This window comes from Prinia subflava, chromosome 31 (genome assembly GCF_021018805.1).
Source record: "Prinia subflava isolate CZ2003 ecotype Zambia chromosome 31, Cam_Psub_1.2, whole genome shotgun sequence".
Classification (NCBI taxonomy): Eukaryota; Metazoa; Chordata; class Aves; order Passeriformes; family Cisticolidae; genus Prinia; species Prinia subflava.
The window spans coordinates 1,840,383-1,856,381 of NC_086277.1; the positions used below are offsets into that span (position 1 = coordinate 1,840,383).

At 60.1% G+C, this 15,999-nt stretch overlaps 1 protein-coding gene across 6 annotated transcripts; it reads right to left on the minus strand.

The window, feature by feature from the left end:
- Positions 1–15,218, minus strand: LOC134562848 (Fc receptor-like protein 4). 6 transcript variants are annotated; one of them, XM_063420450.1, is made up of 10 exons: positions 15,120–15,218; positions 14,398–14,418; positions 14,079–14,309; positions 13,527–13,781; positions 13,149–13,427; positions 11,865–12,161; positions 11,700–11,786; positions 1,668–1,689; positions 1,499–1,578; positions 1–1,411 (listed from the first exon to the last, which is right to left on the minus strand). In XM_063420450.1, exons 1-10 carry the CDS (start codon positions 15,166–15,168, stop codon positions 1,302–1,304), a joined length of 1,431 nt encoding a protein of 476 aa, XP_063276520.1. In that variant the 5' UTR covers positions 15,169–15,218; the 3' UTR covers positions 1–1,301. The 6 variants fall into 6 exon arrangements, with proteins under 6 accessions (XP_063276520.1, XP_063276519.1, XP_063276518.1 ...); XM_063420449.1 differs by lacking the exons at positions 11,700–11,786; positions 11,865–12,161; positions 13,149–13,427; ... (2 more) ...; positions 14,398–14,418; positions 15,120–15,218 and adding exons at positions 2,085–2,171; positions 2,250–2,552; positions 3,382–3,660; ... (2 more) ...; positions 4,631–4,651; positions 5,353–5,445; XM_063420448.1 differs by lacking the exons at positions 11,700–11,786; positions 11,865–12,161; positions 13,149–13,427; ... (2 more) ...; positions 14,398–14,418; positions 15,120–15,218 and adding exons at positions 2,085–2,168; positions 2,250–2,552; positions 3,382–3,660; ... (1 more) ...; positions 4,313–4,651; positions 5,353–5,434.
- Positions 15,219–15,999: the final 781 nt, after the last annotated feature.

Consider the following 15,999-nt stretch of genomic DNA (forward strand, 5'->3'; position numbering starts at 1 on the left):
GTTGTTTGTTTCTCTTGTTTTACATATTCTAGTAAAGAACTGTTATTCCTTTTCCTATATCTCTGCCTGAAATCCCCGTAATTTTGAAGTTATAATACTTTGGGGGGAAGGTGCCCATATTTTCCATTCCAGGAGAGGTTCCAGCCTCCCTTGGCAGACACCTTTCAAGCAGGATACCATCCCTTTGGCAGCAGAGGGCACGGCACAGTTTGCATTGACCTGGACATGTGTCCAGAGCTCCTGGAACTGACTGGAAACTCAGCCCCACCCTGTGCCATGGGCTCATTCTGGCTGCCCTGGAAAAGTGGAAGGCTCCAGAACACCCACAGGGCCTTGATGACATCACTGTGTGGGGCACACAACAGAGGAGGGCTTTGGGACAGGGGAGAAGAGAATCCAGAGCCTCCTGAAGGCCACTTTGGCCATCAGAGCAAGGAAGGTCCAGGGCCCTGCCAGGTTCCTCTGGTGCAGGTATCGTGCTGAGGGAAGGCTCCGGGATTTGTTCCTTTTGGGGAGCTCTCACTGCCAATTGTTCCTTTTGTGACCCTTTGGATTCTGAACCTTGTTGCTGTTGCTGCTGGTTTTGTTCTCTCTTTGCTGTTTAAAGGAAATTTTTCTTCTCTCAGCCCTTTGGGATCTTTGCCTTTTGTGCCTCCACTGCCAGGGGCTGGGGCAGCAGCCCCTGATTTTTAGTGACAACCCAGAATTGGAGAATCCCATTCCTAAAGCCCAACAGAGCTGAACAAAGAAACACCATTTCTGCCAGTTTAACCAAAAAGCTGCATTTTGATGCCAATGACAGGGAAAGGAGTCCTGTGTTCCCCTGGCACTGGAGGAGAGATGAGGAGCCATGGGTGTACTGGGAGTGCTGAGAGGGGGATTGCAGAGCCCCTGGGAGTGCAGGGGTGCTGGGAGACAGAATGGGAAACACCTGGATCTACTGGGAGCAAGGGAGAGGCACTGGGAGGGGAAATAGGGAGCCCCTGGGGCTACTGGGAGCACTGTGGGGAGGGAATGGGGAAGTCTGTGAGGGCACTGGGAGCACTTGGATGTGGAATGGGGAGCCACTGGTGGTAGTGGAAGGGGGGTGGGGAAGGCCTTGAGGGTTCTGGGGGCATGGGGAGCTCTGGGTGCCCTGTGCAGCCCCACACGTGAGCCCCACTTGTGCTCACCTACCCGTGACTGTTGGGCACCCACGGGAGCAGTGGGTGGGACTCACACGCGTGGCTGCCCATGGGTGGGGTCCTGCACTGTCCCCCAGTTCCCCCAGAGCCCCCCAGTACCCACCCATGCCCCGAGTGTCACAGCATGTTCCCGTGCATGTCACTGAGTTCCCGCAGTCGCCCATGGGGTCCCCGCAGCTCCGCGTAGGTCACCGGGGGATCCTGGAGTGTGGTGGCACTGGGGGACCCTGCGAGAGACACTGGTTGTGGGATCTGGGTGGGGGTGACACTCGTGGGGGACGTGTCCCTCTGTGTGTGTCCCACCCTGTACTCACCCCCCATCTGCTTGGTGCTCACGACGTGGGTGTACAGCACCTCCCCCTCCTCTGGGGGGGCTGGGGGATCCGGGGGGGCCCTGTGGGGATAAAGGGGATGTGTGGGGGGAATGGGAGATCTTGGGGGGTGGGGTAAAAGGGGACAGTGTGGTTTGAGCCCCACACTCACCTTTCCTGCTGCTTCCTGGCAGCTGCAAAGGAAAGAGGGGAGGGGTAACTGTGGGGTCCCCAAGGGCCCCTCAGGAATCCTGAGACCCCACTGGACCCTCAATTTCTCCCAGCTCCCCTGAGCATCCCTGATGCCCCCCAGAACCCCTGAACCACCCCAGTGCTCTGCTCCCCTGAGTGCCCAGAAGTCCAAACCTGGCAGGGAAAGAGACCCTCCAAATTCCCCCAGGATCACTGAAAGAACCCCCAACATCCCTGCAGGACCCTCCAACACCACCCCAAATCCTTGAGGGCCCTGAACAAAGGTCCTGAGCACTCAGCATTGCCCAAGTCAGGGGCTGTGGGTGCTGCCCATCACCCCCACATTCTCGGTGCCCCCCACCTCCCCAGGGCCCCTGTTGTCCCCATTGTCACCCACCCATGTGGTTCCACCGGCGCCAGCCAACAACTCCACCCACGAGCAGCACCAGGAAGAGGAGGGACACGCCAACCCCTGTGGCCACTGCTGGGGACAGAAGGGACACGTCAGGGTCACCTGTCACTCTGGGGGTCCTGCAATCCCGATGACCCTGTGTGACCCCACCTGTGTTCCAGTGTCTTTGTGGTGTCACCTCCAGGGCCAGCTCGGGGCTGAGTGCCCGGAACACGCGGTGCCCGTCCTGTCCCAGCTGGTTGGTGGCCACGCACTGGTAGGTGCCCGAATGTGTCACATTGACGTCCCCAAGCTCCAGGACAGGACCCCGGGCCACCTCCTGCCCGTTGTGCAGCCAGGTGAAGGTGACAGGGGCTGAGCCCACCTGCACCGAGCAGCGCAGGGTCACGGGGTCACCTGTGTGCACCTGGTGTGACAGGGGACCGGGGGTGATGGTGGCATTGGCCACGGGCACTGCGGGGACACAGACAGGGCTGACACCGGGTGAGGGTGGATGGGGGTGCCGTGGGTGGGGTCACCCCCAGCCCGAGGGTCCCGCTCACCCAGGACGGTGACATTCAGGGGGACACTCTCGGCCATGCTATTCCCGTCGCTGACCCGACAGTGATAGTGGCCGCTGTCACTGTCCCCAATGTCCCACAGCTCCAGGCGGGGGCTGGTGCCCAGCGGTGCCCCCGAGCCCCCCCGGTGCCAGGTGAAGGACAGGGGACCTGTCCCTGCGGCCACCGCACAGCTCAGCACCAGGCTGTCCCCCAGTGCCACCTGTCCCCCAGGGGGCTGGGCCAGCAGGGACACCCCCGAGGGTGGGACACCTGCAGGAGAGGGGACACAGGAGGGACTGGGGACATGGGAGGAGCAGGGGACACCAGGGAGCAGTGAAGGACTCAGGGAGGGGGAGGATCAGGGAAGGGTTGGGGGATCCCAGTAAGGAAGAACACAGCCCAGACATGGGGGAGGGGATTGGGAAGGGCTGGAAGGGACCCCAGGGAAGGGTGGGAGATTCAGGCAGGGGACAGATGGAGAGGGTTGAAGGGGACCACAGGGAAGGTTCTGGGGACCCAGACAGGGATGGTGGGACCTGAGGACAATGGAGGGACCTCAGAGAGGGAGAGGTGCACCCAGGGAGGGGTGAGGGGACCTGGTGAGGGATGCAGGGACCAGGGAAGGTGATGGGAGGGCCCAGGGACAGACCTGGGAAGGCAGGGTGACAGGCAGAGGGTTGAGCAAGGATGGGGGAGCTGTTAGGGCTGTGGGGGCTCCCCGTGCCCATCCCCGCACTCACTGTGCACCGTGACGCCGAGCCGGGCGCTGCTCTTCTGCACAGTCCCCCCCTCGGACCACACCTGGCAGCTGTAATTCCCCGAGTGGGAGACCCCCACGACAGGCACCAGGAGCTGCGGGGACCCCTGCGGGCCCCCCACCAACTGCCCGTCCCGGTAGAAGAGGTGCAGGAGGGGGGCTCGGGGCCGCAGGGGGCTGGGGGTGCTGAGGCAGCTGAGATTCAGGGGGGACCCCTCGGTGACTTCAGGGGGACCCTCCAGCACCGGCACCGAGAAGAGCTCTGGGAAGGAGAGGGGAGGGGAGGACTGTGACTCTGAGTCCTCTGGGAAGTGGCTCTGGGGCTGTCAGGATATTGGAGTTCCTGCCATGGCAGTGCTCACCCTGCACTGTCACTGTCACTGGCGCCGACTGTGACTGCCGCAAGCTCACCCAGCCCCTGCAGTGGTAGCGGCCGCTGTGGTGACGCTGCAGGGGGGGCAGGGACAGATCAGTCCCCCTGAGGGACGGCCCCAGATCCTTCTCATCCTGGTAAAATCTCACCGTGCTGACCGACAGGACCTGCCTGACCCGGCAGCGCAGTGTCACCGTGTCCCCCTCCAGCAGTGGCCGTGCTGGCACCTGAAGCACCAGCCAGTCTGTGGGACAGGAGGGTCCCATGGCACTGAGGGGCTCGAGAAAGGTCCAGGGTGGGGGTCCATGGCACCAGGAACATCTGGGTGGAGTCTCCATTGCACAGGAGGATCCCAGGGACAGCAGGAACAACCCCGTGGCAGAGGTGTCCCCATGGGTGTCCCATCCCCCTGGGATGCACTGAGATGTCCCTGTGTGCAGGGGACAGGCTCTGGGCACATGAGGGGTGTGAGACCACCCATGGAGTGGAGCCCACCCTGACCTATCAGGGGCCACCCTGATCATTGAGGATCTCCACTCACCATTTAAGACTGTCACGGGGGGGCTGAGCCCACTGCCAGGTCTGTCACACGTGTAGGTGCCACTCTCGGTGACAGTGACAGGGTCTCCTCTGTTCTGCCCCCATCGCTGCCCATCCTTGTACCAGGTGGTGGCACTGGTGGTCCCCGAGCCCTGGCAGGTCAGTGTCACCCGGTCCCACAGCACTGCTGGTGTCCAGGGGGGCTGCACCAGGAGCTGGGTGGTCTGGGCACCTGCGGGTGACAGGGGACACCAGCCTGCCAGGGCCACCACGGGGCTGGGGACAGCAGGGTAGGACACGGCATCCCCCGAGGACTCACCAGCAAGGCCGAGGGTCTGGGCTGGAAGGGAGAAGGGACAGGGCTGGGTGGGGGTGGCACTGCAGGGACAGTGGCACCCGGGGGATGAGGTGTGGTGTCTGTCCCCAGACTGTCCCCAGTGCAACACTGGTGCAGCACGGAGGTCTTGAGGACAGGGACACCTCGGTCACCCTGGGCTGAGGCAGGACATGGGGACACTGTGGACACCCCATGCTGGCACAGGTCACCTCCACCATCCTCACAGCGCCTGTCCCCACAGCCACATCCCCATGGCCCTGTGCCCGTGATCCCATTCCCATGGCTCCTGTCCCCATGCCCCATCTGCATGGCACGTGGCCCTTGTCCCTGTCCCTGCATCCCTGTGCCCCTGTCCCTGTCCCCACTGCTGGCCCAGCCCCAAGGTGCCTGTAGCCACATCCTTGTCCCCACATCCCTGTCCCCCTGTTCCTGCCCCCACACTCCTGTCCCCACCTTCCATTCTTCACAACCCCTTCCCTCCATTCCTCTTGCTGCATCCCATTCCCACATCCCAGCTGCTTCATTCTTGTCCTCCCATTCCTGTCCCCAAAGCCACCCCACAGTCCCGGTCACCTCCATGCACTGGCCCTGCTGGCCTTGGGGACCTCAGGGGACCCCACAGCCCCCCTGTGCCCCCTCCCCACCGCTCTCTGCCTCACCAGGGCCCATTCCCAGGGTGCCAGGCCCGTGCCCGGGGCACTCACCCCACAGGAGCAGTGCCACCTTCCCGGCCATCCCCGTGTCCCCGGCCATCCAGGCTGGCTGTCACTCGCTGCCAGGAGCTGCTGTTCCCTGGGTGGCGGCTCTTTGGACAAAGGGGAAGGAAGCGAGATCACAGCTCGTCCCCACGCGTAGGTGGCCCTTTGTGGGGGCAGGGTGGCCACAAGCTGGGGACAGGGTGGGGACAAGGCTGGGTGGCACACGGTGGGAGATGGGGTTCTCAGGAGTGGGGGGCTCAGGGGTTTCGGATCCCAGGGATGGGAGGACTCAGGGATGGGAGTTCCAGGGGAACGTGGGATCCAAGGATTTGGGGTCACGGGAGGGGGGTCCTGGGGATGAGGTTCGGGGAATGGGGGGTTACGTGGGAATGGGGGGGGTCCTGGGAGAATCAAGTTCCTGGAAAGCGAAAGGGGATTAAAGGGGATGAAATTTGGAGAGAATATTCCTTGGGAATGGGGGTCCTGGGCCATGGAGGTCTTGGGGAGTGGCAGTCCTTGGATGGGGCTCCCAGGGAGGGGGAACATAAAGAATGGGGGTCCCAATGCTGAGTTCCCTGGGCCATGAGGGTCCCAGGGTGGGCAGTGGCTGGGTGGGCCCGTGGGCTGCAGCTCCTTCCCTGGGTGCCTCAGATTTTGGGGTGTCCCAGAGCCTCCTGAGGTGCTCATGGTTTTGGGGGTCAGCCCAGGCAGATTCTGAGGGGCTCTGGGTCTGTGTCCCCTCTCCCCCCCAGGGGCTTTTCCCTCTCTTCATTTCCATTTCCTTCCATTTTTCCTCAGTTTTGCATCTCAGTTTGTGGCTTGATGATCCTGGGGAGCTCCTGAGCAGGGAACGAGTTGGGGGGACACTGGGGAAGGGGAAAAGGGGTTCTGGGCTGCAGGAGGAGATTTGGGGGCTGTGGGGGATGGGGGTGTCCGGCTGTGCTCCCCAACACTTTCACTTTCTCTCTCCTGCAGCAGAAGGAAGAGGCCGTTTGTGCTTTGGTCACACGGGGGGAGTGGGTTCTGTCCTAGGGGGGCTCATCAAGGCCGGCCTGTCCTGGGGGATCCTGTCCCAAGGAGGGGGACACATGGTGGCCAAGGGGGTCCTGTCCTGGGCAATGGCAGCTCCAGGACGGTTCCAGACTTTTCCATTCTCGCTCATCCCCTGCAGGGTCTGAGCCAGCAAGAGCAGCTGGGGAATGGAGGCCCAGGCAGGAAGGAGCTCCCCAACTCCTCCTCCTGGAAGCCACTGGCCATCCAAGTGTGGGGCCCAGCCACGGCCCAGCCCCACTGCACAGGGATGGGCATTGGCCAGCCCTGCTCTGGCCAGCCCCAGGGGGCAGCCAGCACCTGAGGGTCCCCCCTGCCCCCTTGGCTTGGACTGTGGCAGCTTTAGAGCTGCTGCAGAGGTGAGAATTGTGTGGGGGAAAAAGGCCTGCCTGTGGCTTGCTCAGCCCTGCAAGAAGCACAGAAGCCAATGGCAGCCCAAGCAGTGGCTCTGGGAGGGCCTTTGATGGTTTGGAGAGCAGGGCTGGCTGGAAACCGCCCCTGCAGGGGCAGCTGTGAGGGAAGCAGCCCGGAAATGCAGCAAGGGATCAGATTGTCCCTCTCAGCAAGGGGCTGAGAGAGCCCCAGAAGTGCTGCAAATCCCACACCCATCTGCTCCACAACCTGACCAGGACCCTCCTCCTCCTTCCTGCCTTGCCGTGGATGGACAGTGGTCGGATGCCTGCACCCACCAAAGCCTCTCTCTCACTGCCCTCTGCCCCTGGATGAGGAGAGGAATTTCAACAAAGGGTTCCTGGGATGAGACAAGGACCAGGAGAGATCACTCATCAAATCCTGTCATGGGCAAAACAGCGTCGCAATTCGAGATATGAATTGAAGGTATTGCTGACAAAATCAGAGCAGAATAAGGAGATGTCAAATAAACCCTTCAATTCACCTTCCCCATGGTAAAAATAACTATGTAGTCATTGCCTTTTGTTATCACACTGGCTTTTGCAGATTAGTTTGATATAATATAGTTTGTAATCAGGTTTTAACTAATTTTGATACAGTTGAATTTGTCACCCTTTTTACCCTAATCCCTGTGTAAATTCTACATTTTAGTGTGATAAATATATTAGTTTAGACCCCTGTGAAATATCAAAATAGAGACTATTTACTGTGCATTAGAACATTTTCTGTTGCAGAACTGGATAATGCCTTTATTTGTGTAACTAACTGACAACGGTGAGAATAACTCTGATCATTTTGTGAAATAGCCCTGATGTTGATTGAATGTACTGGTGGAGAATCTTAGCTGTATGATAAGATAACATTGAAAAGAACCAAGTAAATAAACATCAAAAGAAAGAATGCAGAGAGAAATTTACCACTGACTCTTCCGTTACCAAGATCTGTCAAACCACAGAACAGGGGGCCTTGTGAGGAAAGAAAATAAATTCATTTCATCGGCAGTATGGCATTGTAGTGGTTTCAGGTTCTCCAATTTCTCTATCTCAGTCATGGCACCAATTTGTGCAGTGGTTTGAGTGCCCACTAGAATTATTTACTCTTTTTTCTGCTGTGAGGTAAGGTTTCCAGGAAAGGAAAGCAGGCTCAAAACTGAAAAGACTAAAAAGACAGGTTTATTAAAAAACTACAAGAGAGAGGAAAAAATTGATAACAACCAGAACAAAACCTTCAAAATGCTTCCTCTCCTACCCACAAACTCCTTTATTTGGCTCTGAAAACATCCAGAGACAAAACTTAGACTTTAGGTCAGTTGCTACCTCTGAAATAGTCTTTCATCAGTTCTCTCTGAGAGAGAAGTCTCTTTTGGTCTGCCATGGAAAGTTCCCCTCAAGAAAGAACAGTTCTCTTGTGGCTTTTTAATTCTCACAAGAGCACTCGCCCGGGGCTCTGCATTGGTGAAGTCCCTCCCGTATCATGCAGCCTTCCCACAGCTGCATAATGGGCCATGTAAACTCATGGGGCACCATTTTAAAGATGAACATTTCATAAGGAAAGGTTTATTTCATCTCTAGGAACAGAGATCTTTTCTCTCTCTGCGGGCAGATCTTCATCTTCACCTCATCTCTCTCTCTCTCTGTTCAAGCTTCTCACAAGATCACAACTCCTTCAATATTTACTTAGTTCACCACAAATGCCTTTGCTCAGATCTACAATTTGAATACTCTCATCTCCCCACCCATGCCTTCCATGACTTAGAGAGATGCTCTAGTAGATCCCATCCATTACCATGGCTTACAAAAGACTTTCAGCCTAAAGCCAAGGCATCTTCTCCTTCCCTTCCCAGCTAAGGTTCAACTCCTCCTCCGCTGACTTTGATATCTTCATATTGTCTCTCCTCGTGTTTTCTCTCTGTCCTTTCATCTCACTCAAGAGAGGATTAGTGCTTTGCAAGTTCATCTGTGCAAAGAGTCACCATTGTCCCAGGCCTGCAGAGGGCACGACGGTTCTCCCGGGCAGTGGCCCAAGGTGGTAAATTCAGCACAGGCACGAACTTTGAGAAAACGAGTCAAGGGTCAAACCAAGCAAAAGAATTCCCAGAACACATAAACTGGAAAGAATGTTTGAATATGTATCATCTTCGTGAATATGTATTTCACCAATACAATCAAAAGGTGCATAAGAAGAATTGTTATAGATAACCGTGTGCCTCTGGCAGTTGCCAAGCACTCAGCAAGCTGTCTGCTGTCCCCTTTATCCCTTCTTAAGCACTGAGAACTTTTAAAGAGTGAGATTTGTTTCGCATTCAGTTTAATCAAAAAGCTGCATTTTGGGTACAGTAAGAGGGCAAAGGGTCCTGTGCGTGCCCAGCACTGGGTGAGGGAATGAGGAGCCCCGTGGGGTGCTGTGAAGAGGAAGAAGGGACCCCTGAGAGGAATCGATGCCTCCCAGTGCCCCCAGTGCCCCCAGTGTCACAGCACGTTCTTGCAGATGTTGCTGGGGTCCTGCTGCCCCTTGTAGGGTCCCGGCAGCTCCATGTTGGTCACTTGAGGCTCCCGAGGTGGGGCAGGGTCAGGGGACACTTGTGGGAGCCGTGGAAGTGACTCCGGTTGTGGGGACCTGGGTGGGGGATGACATCTGTGGGTGATGCCTGGATGGGCAGGAAAAATGTCAGGGAAAATTGCCTCGGAAAAGGTGCCCAGGAAATCACGCTATGGGAGGAGCCGTAGCAAATAAAAGCAGTTACCTGTGACACAACAGGAGCCATTTTGCTTTGGGTTTCTTGGAGGGATCAGGGGCTCGCTCAGACGGTCAGCTTGGCTCTCATCCCCCCATCTCCTCCTCCTCCCTGTCTCCTTCCCTGTCCTCACCCGTTTTTCCCTGCTTCGCTACTTCTGGGAGGCAGCTCATTCCTGTGACCACCTGGTGTTCCACTGCTTCCCCAGCCTGGTGCTCCACTGCTTCCCCAGCCTGGTGCTCCAGTTTCCCCAGCCTGGTGCTCCAGTTCCCCCAGCCTGGTGCTCCAGTTCCCCCAGCCTGGTGCTCCAGTTCCCCCAGCCTGGTGCTCCAGCACTTCCCTAGCCTGGTGCTCCAGTTCCCCCAGCCTGGTGCTCCAGTTCCCCCAGCCTGGTGCTCCAGTTCCCCAGCCTGGTGCTCCAGTTTCCCCAGCCTGGTGCTCCAGTTCCCCCAGCCTGGTGCTCCAGTTCCCCAGCCTGGTGCTCCAGTTCCCCCAGCCTGGTGCTCCAGTTTCCCCAGCCTGGTGCTCCAGTTTCCCCAGCCTGGTGCTCCAGTTCCCCCAGCCTGGTGCTCCAGTTCCCCCAGCCTGGTGCTCCAGTTTCCCCAGCCTGGTGCTCCAGCACTTCCCCAGCCTGGTGCTCCAGTTTCCCCAGCCTGGTGCTCCAGTTTCCCCAGCCTGGTGCTCCAGTTTCCCCAGCCTGGTGCTCCAGTTTCCCCAGCCTGGTGCTCCAATTCCCCCAGCCTGGTGCTCCAATTCCCCCAGCCTGGTGCTCCAGTTCCCCCAGCCTGGTGCTCCAGTTCCCCCAGCCTGGTGCTCCAGTTTCCCCAGCCTGGTGTTCCACTGTTCCCCATAGCCCCAGTACCTCAGCACCAGCCCACAGCCAGCCCGCAGCCATCGCTCACCGGTGCCAGAAACACGGAGGTGCTGCCACTTGGAAATCACACCCAGCCACTCACAAAAGCCACGAGGGCTCACCACAAGCCCGCTCCATCTGCTGAACTCTTGCCAACAGAGTGCCCGGGGTTCTTGTGGTAACGCTGTCCCTGTCTTCTGTTTCTCTCTGTGTCTCTCTTTTTCCCTCTCTACTCTCTCTTCTAATCCCCCTTTGTAAGAACACTTACCCACCTTTATCAATAAACAGTTCTCAGATATAATATTGCTGTGTTTGTGTTTCATTTTCATTTGAGAAACTGATAAAAAAGGATCCTCCCTGACTGCTCCTTTTACAGTGGGATGGGACAGGGGCAGTGGGAGGGGGAATGGGGAACCCCTGGGTGTGCTGCAAGCACTGCGGGGAGAGGAGGGGGAGGTCACTGAGGGCACTCGGAGCACTGGGATGGGGGTTGGGGAGCCCCAGCAGGTACTGGGAAGGGGATGGGGGAGCCCCTGGGGGTACTGGGAGAGGAAATGGGGAGCACAGGGTGCCCTGACTCATCACCACCTCCCTTGGAGGGATGGGCAACCACTGGGGCCATGGTGGGAGCACTCCCAGTGCTGCCCAGTGCCTCCTGCTTCCCAGGGTGTCACAGCTTCTGTTGTAGATGTTCATAGATGTCACTGGGTTCCCACAGTTGCCCGTGTGGCCCTTTCAGCTCCATGTAGGTCGCCTGAGGATCATCCCCGGGGGGTGCCAGGGAATCTGGGAGGGCCCTGTTGGAATGAGGGGGGGTATGGAAAAGGATGGGAGGTCCTGGGGGTGTGGGTAAAAGGTGTATCATGGCTGGAGGCTGCACTCACCTTTCCTGGTGCTTCCTGGCAGCTGCAAAGGAAAACTGGAGGGGTGACTTTGGAATCCCAGGGTTCCCCATCCACCCACGGGAATCCTGAACCACCACCAGGTCCTCAACTCCCCCCGGGTCCCCCCAGAATCCCTGATGTCCCCCAGAAACCCTGAACCACCCCCAACACCCTGAGCCCACAGAACCCAGAGCCTGGCAGGGAATGGGAGCCTCTGAATTCCCCCAAAACCCCTGATAGAACCCCCAACATCCCTGCACGACCCTGCAACACCTCCCCAGACACCCCAGGGCCCTGAGCCAAGGTCACTGCTGGGGGCTCAGCCCCTCCCAAGTCAGGGGCTGTGGGTGCCGCCCATCACCCCCACATTCTCGGTGCCCCCCACCTCACCAGGGCCCCTGTTGTCCCCAATGTCACCCACCCATGTGGTTCCACCAGCGCCAGCCAAAAACTCCACCCACGAGCAGGACCAGGAAGAGGAGGGACCCGCCAACCCCTGCAGCCACTGCTGGGGACAGAAGGGACACGTCAGGGTCACCTGTCACTCTGGGGGTCCTGCAATCCCAATGACCCTGTGTGACCCCACCTGTGTTCCAGTGTCCTCGTGGTGTCACCTCCAGGGCCAGCTCGGGGCTGAGAGCCCGGAACACGCGGTGCCCGTCCTGCTGGCTGGTGGCTTCACACTGGTAGGTACCCGAGTGTTTCACATTGACGTCCCTGAGCTCCAGGACAGGGCCCTGGGCCACCTCCTGCCCGTTGTGCAGCCAGGTGAAGGTGACAGGGGCTGAGCCCACCTGCACCGAGCAGCGCAGGGTCACGGGGTCACCTGTGTGCACCTGGTGTGACAGGGGACCGGGGGTGATGGTGGCATTGGCCACGGGCACTGTGGGGACACAGACAGGGCTGAGGTCAGGAGGGAGGGGCTGGCACCTGCTGTCAGGCACTGAGGGAGTCTGTGTGGGGGCACCTGTGGACAGAGTGTGTCCTTCACCCAGTGTGTGACACCCAGGGGTGGGGGCTGTGACCTGGGGTGGGCTGGGGATGGTGTGGGGGGCTTGAGGTGGAATGGGAATGTGTGGAACTGGGGAAGCTGTGGGTGGGACCACCCTCAGCCCAAGGGTCCCGCTGGCCCAGGACAGTGACAATCAGTGTGAGGCTCTCAGCCACGCTGTCCGCGTCGCTGACCCGGCAGTGATAGTGGCATGTGTCATTGTCCCAAACATGCCGCAGCTCCAGGCGGGGGCCAGTGCCCAGCTGTGCCCCCGAGCCCCCCCGGTGCCAGGTGAAGGACAGGGGACCTGTCCCTGCGGCCACCGCACAGCTCAGCACCAGGCTGTCCCCCAGTGCCACCTGTCCCCCGGGGGGCTGTGCTGACAGGGACACCCCCGAAGGCGGGACCCCTGCAGGAGAGGGGACACAGGAGGGACTGGGGACATGGGAGGAGTGGGGGACACCAGGGAGCAGTGAAGGACTCAGGGAGGGGGAGGATCAGGGAAGGGTGGGGGGATCCCAGTAAGGAAGAACACGGCCCAGAGTTGGGGGAGAGGATTGGAAAGGGCTGGAAGGGACCCCAGGCAAGGGTGGGAGATTCAGGCAGGGGACAGATGGAGAGGGTTGAAGGGAACCACAGGGGAGGTTCTGGGGACCCAGACAGGGATGGTGGGACCTGTGGACAAGGGAGGGACCTCTGAAAGGGAGAGGTGAACCCAGGGAGGGGTGAGGGGAGCTGGTGAGGGATGCAGGCACCAGGGAAGGTGATGGGAGGGCCCAGGGACAGACCTGGGCAGGCAGGGTGACAGGCAGAGGGTTGAGCAAGGATGGAGAACCCGGGGAGGCTGCGGGGGCTCCCCGTGCCCATCCCCGCACTCACTGCGCACCGTGACGCCGAGCCGGGCGCTGCTCTTCTGCACGGTCCCCTCCTCAGAGCGCACCTGGCAGCTGTAATTCCCCGAGTGGGAGACCCCCACGGCGGGCACCAGGAGCTGCGGGGACACCTGCGGGCCCCCCACCAACTGCCCGTCCTGGTAGAAGAGGTGCAGGAGGGGGGCTCGGGGCCGCAGGGGGCTGGGGGTGCTGAGGCAGCTGAGATTGAGGGGGGACCCCTCGGTGACTTCAGGGGGACCCTCCAGCACCGGCACCGAGAAGAGCTCTGGGAAGAGAGGGGAGGGGAGGACTGTGACTCTGAGTCCTCTGCGAAGTGGCTCTGGGGCTGTCAGGATATTGGAGTTCCAGCCGTGGTGGTGCTCACCGTGCACTGTCACTGTCACCGGCGCTGACTGTGACTGCCCCAAGTTCACCGAGCCCCTGCAGTGGTAGCGGCCGCTGTGGTGCAGCTGCAGGGGCGACAGGGACAGCTCTGGGCCATTGAGGGACCCCCCTGGATCCTTCTCATCTCGGTAAAATTTCACCGTGCTGACCGAAGGGACCTGCCTGACCCGGCAGCGCAGTGTCACCGTGTCCCCCTCCAGAAGTGGCTGAGCTGGCACCTGCAGGACCATCGGATCTGTGGGACAGGAGGGTCCCATGGCACTGAGGGGCTCGAGAAAGGTCTAGGGTGGGGGTCCATGGCACCAGGAACATCTGGGTGGAGTCTCCATTGCACAGGAGGATCCCAGGGACAGCAGGAACAACCCCGTGGCAGAGGTGTCCCCATGGGTGTCCCATCCCCCTGAGATGCACTGGGATGTCCCTGTGTGCAGGGGACAGGCTCTGGGCACATGAGGGGTGTGAGACCACCCATGGAGTGGAGCCCAGCCAGACCTATCAGGGGCCACCCTGATCATTGAGGATCTCCACTCACCTTGTAAGACTGTCACGGGGGGGCTGAGCCCACTGCCAGGTCTGTCACACGTGTAGGTGCCACTCTCGGTGACAGTGACATGGTCTCCTCTGTTCTGCCACCATCGCTGCCCATCCTTGTACCAGGTGGTGGCACTGGCAGTCCCCGAGCCCTGGCAGGTCAGTGTCACCCGGTCCCACTGCACTGCTGGTGTCCAGGGGGGCTCCACCAGGAGCCGGGTGGTCTGGGCACCTGCGGGTGACAGGGGACACCAGCCTGCCAGGGCCACGAAGGGGCTGGGGACAGCGGGGCAGGGACACGGCATCCCCCGAGGACTCACCAGCAAGGCCGAGGGTCTGGGCTGGAAGGGAGAAGGGACAGGGCTGGGTGGGGGTGGCACTGCAGGGACAGTGGCACCCGGGGGATGAGGTGTGGTGTCTGTCCCCAGATTGTCCCCAGTGCAACACTGGTGCAGCACGGAGGTCTTGAGGACAGGGACACCTCGGTCACCCTGGGCTGAGGCAGGACATGGGGACACTGTGGACACCCCATGCTGGCACAGGTCACCTCCACCATCCTCACAGCGCCTGTCCCCACAGCCACATCCCCATGGCCCTGTGCCCGTGATCCCATTCCCATGGCTCCTGTCCCCATGCCCCATCTGCATGGTACGTGGCCCTTGTCCCTGTCCCTGCATCCCTGTGCCCCTGTCCCTGTCCCCACTGCTGCCCCAGCCCCAAGGTGCCTGTAGCCACATCCTTGTCCCCACATCCCTGTCCCCCTGTTCCTGCCCCCACACTCCTGTCCCCACCTTCCATTCTTCACAACCCCTTCCCTCCATTCCTCTTGCTGCATCCCATTCCCACATCCCAGCTGCTTTATTCCTTTCCTCCCATTCCTGTCCCCAAAGCCACCCCACAGTCCCGGTCACCTCCATGCACTGGCCCTGCTGGCCTTGGGGACCTCAGGGGACCCCACAGCCCCCCTGTGTCTTCTCCCCACCGCTCTCTGCCTCACCAGGGCCCATCCCCGGGGTGTCAGGTCCATGCCCAGGGCACTCACCCCACAGGAGCAGTGCCACCTTCCCGGCCATCCCCGTGTCCCCGGCCATCCAGGCTGGCTGTCACTCGCTGCCAGGAGCTGCTGTTCCCTGGGTGGCGGCTCTTTGGACAAAGGGGAAGGAAGCGAGGTCACAGCTCGTCCCCACGCGTAGGTGGCCCTTTGTGGGGGCAGGGTGGCCACAAGCTGGGGACAGGGTGGGGACAAGGCTTGGTGGCACACGGTGGGACATGGGGCTCTCAGGAGTGGGGGGCTCAGGGGAATGGGGATCCCAGGGATGGGAGGACTCAGGGATGGGAGTTCCAGGGGAACGTGGGATCCAAGGATTTGGGGTCACGGGAGGGGGGTCCTGGGGATGAGGTTGGGGGAATGGGGGATTACATGAGAATGGGGGGGGTTCCTGGGAGAATCAAGTTCCTGGAAAGTGAAAGGGGATTAATGGGGATGAAATTTGGAGAGAATATTCCTTGGGAAGGGGGTCCTGGGCCATGGAGGTCTTGGGGAGTGGCAGTCCTTGGATGGGGCTCCCAGGGAGGGGGAACATAAAGAATGGGGGTCCCAATGCTGAGTTCCCAGGGCCATGAGGGTCCCAGGGTGGGCAGTGGCTGGGTGGGACCATGGGCTGCAGCTCCTTCCCTGGGTGCCTCAGATTTTGGGGTGTTCCAGAGCCCCATGAGGTGCTCATGGTTTTTGGGGGTCACAACAGGCAGATTCTGAGGGGCTCTGGGTCTGTGTCCCCCCTGCCCCCCAGGGGCTTTTCCCTCTCTTCATTTCCATTTCCTTCCATTTTTCCTCAGTTTTGCATCTCAGTTTGTGGCTTGATGATCCCGGGGAGCTCCTGAGCAGGGAACGAGTTGGGGGGACACTGGGGAAGGGGAAAAGG

Excerpts from the sequence above, each read along its gene's own strand:
- LOC134562848 (XM_063420447.1), bottom strand. The coding sequence starts at position 5,401 with ATGGCCGGGGACACGGGGATGGCCGGGAAGGTGGCACTGCTCCTGTGG. Across the intron at positions 4,652-5,352 it reads GGTGGCACTGCTCCTGTGGG|CCCAGACCCTCGGCCTTGCT; the intron begins GTGAGTGCCCCG and ends TCTCCCTTCCAG. Across the intron at positions 1,412-1,498 it reads GAGCACCAAGCAGATGGGGG|GGTCCCCCAGTGCCACCACA; the intron begins GTGAGTACAGGG and ends TGTCTCTCGCAG.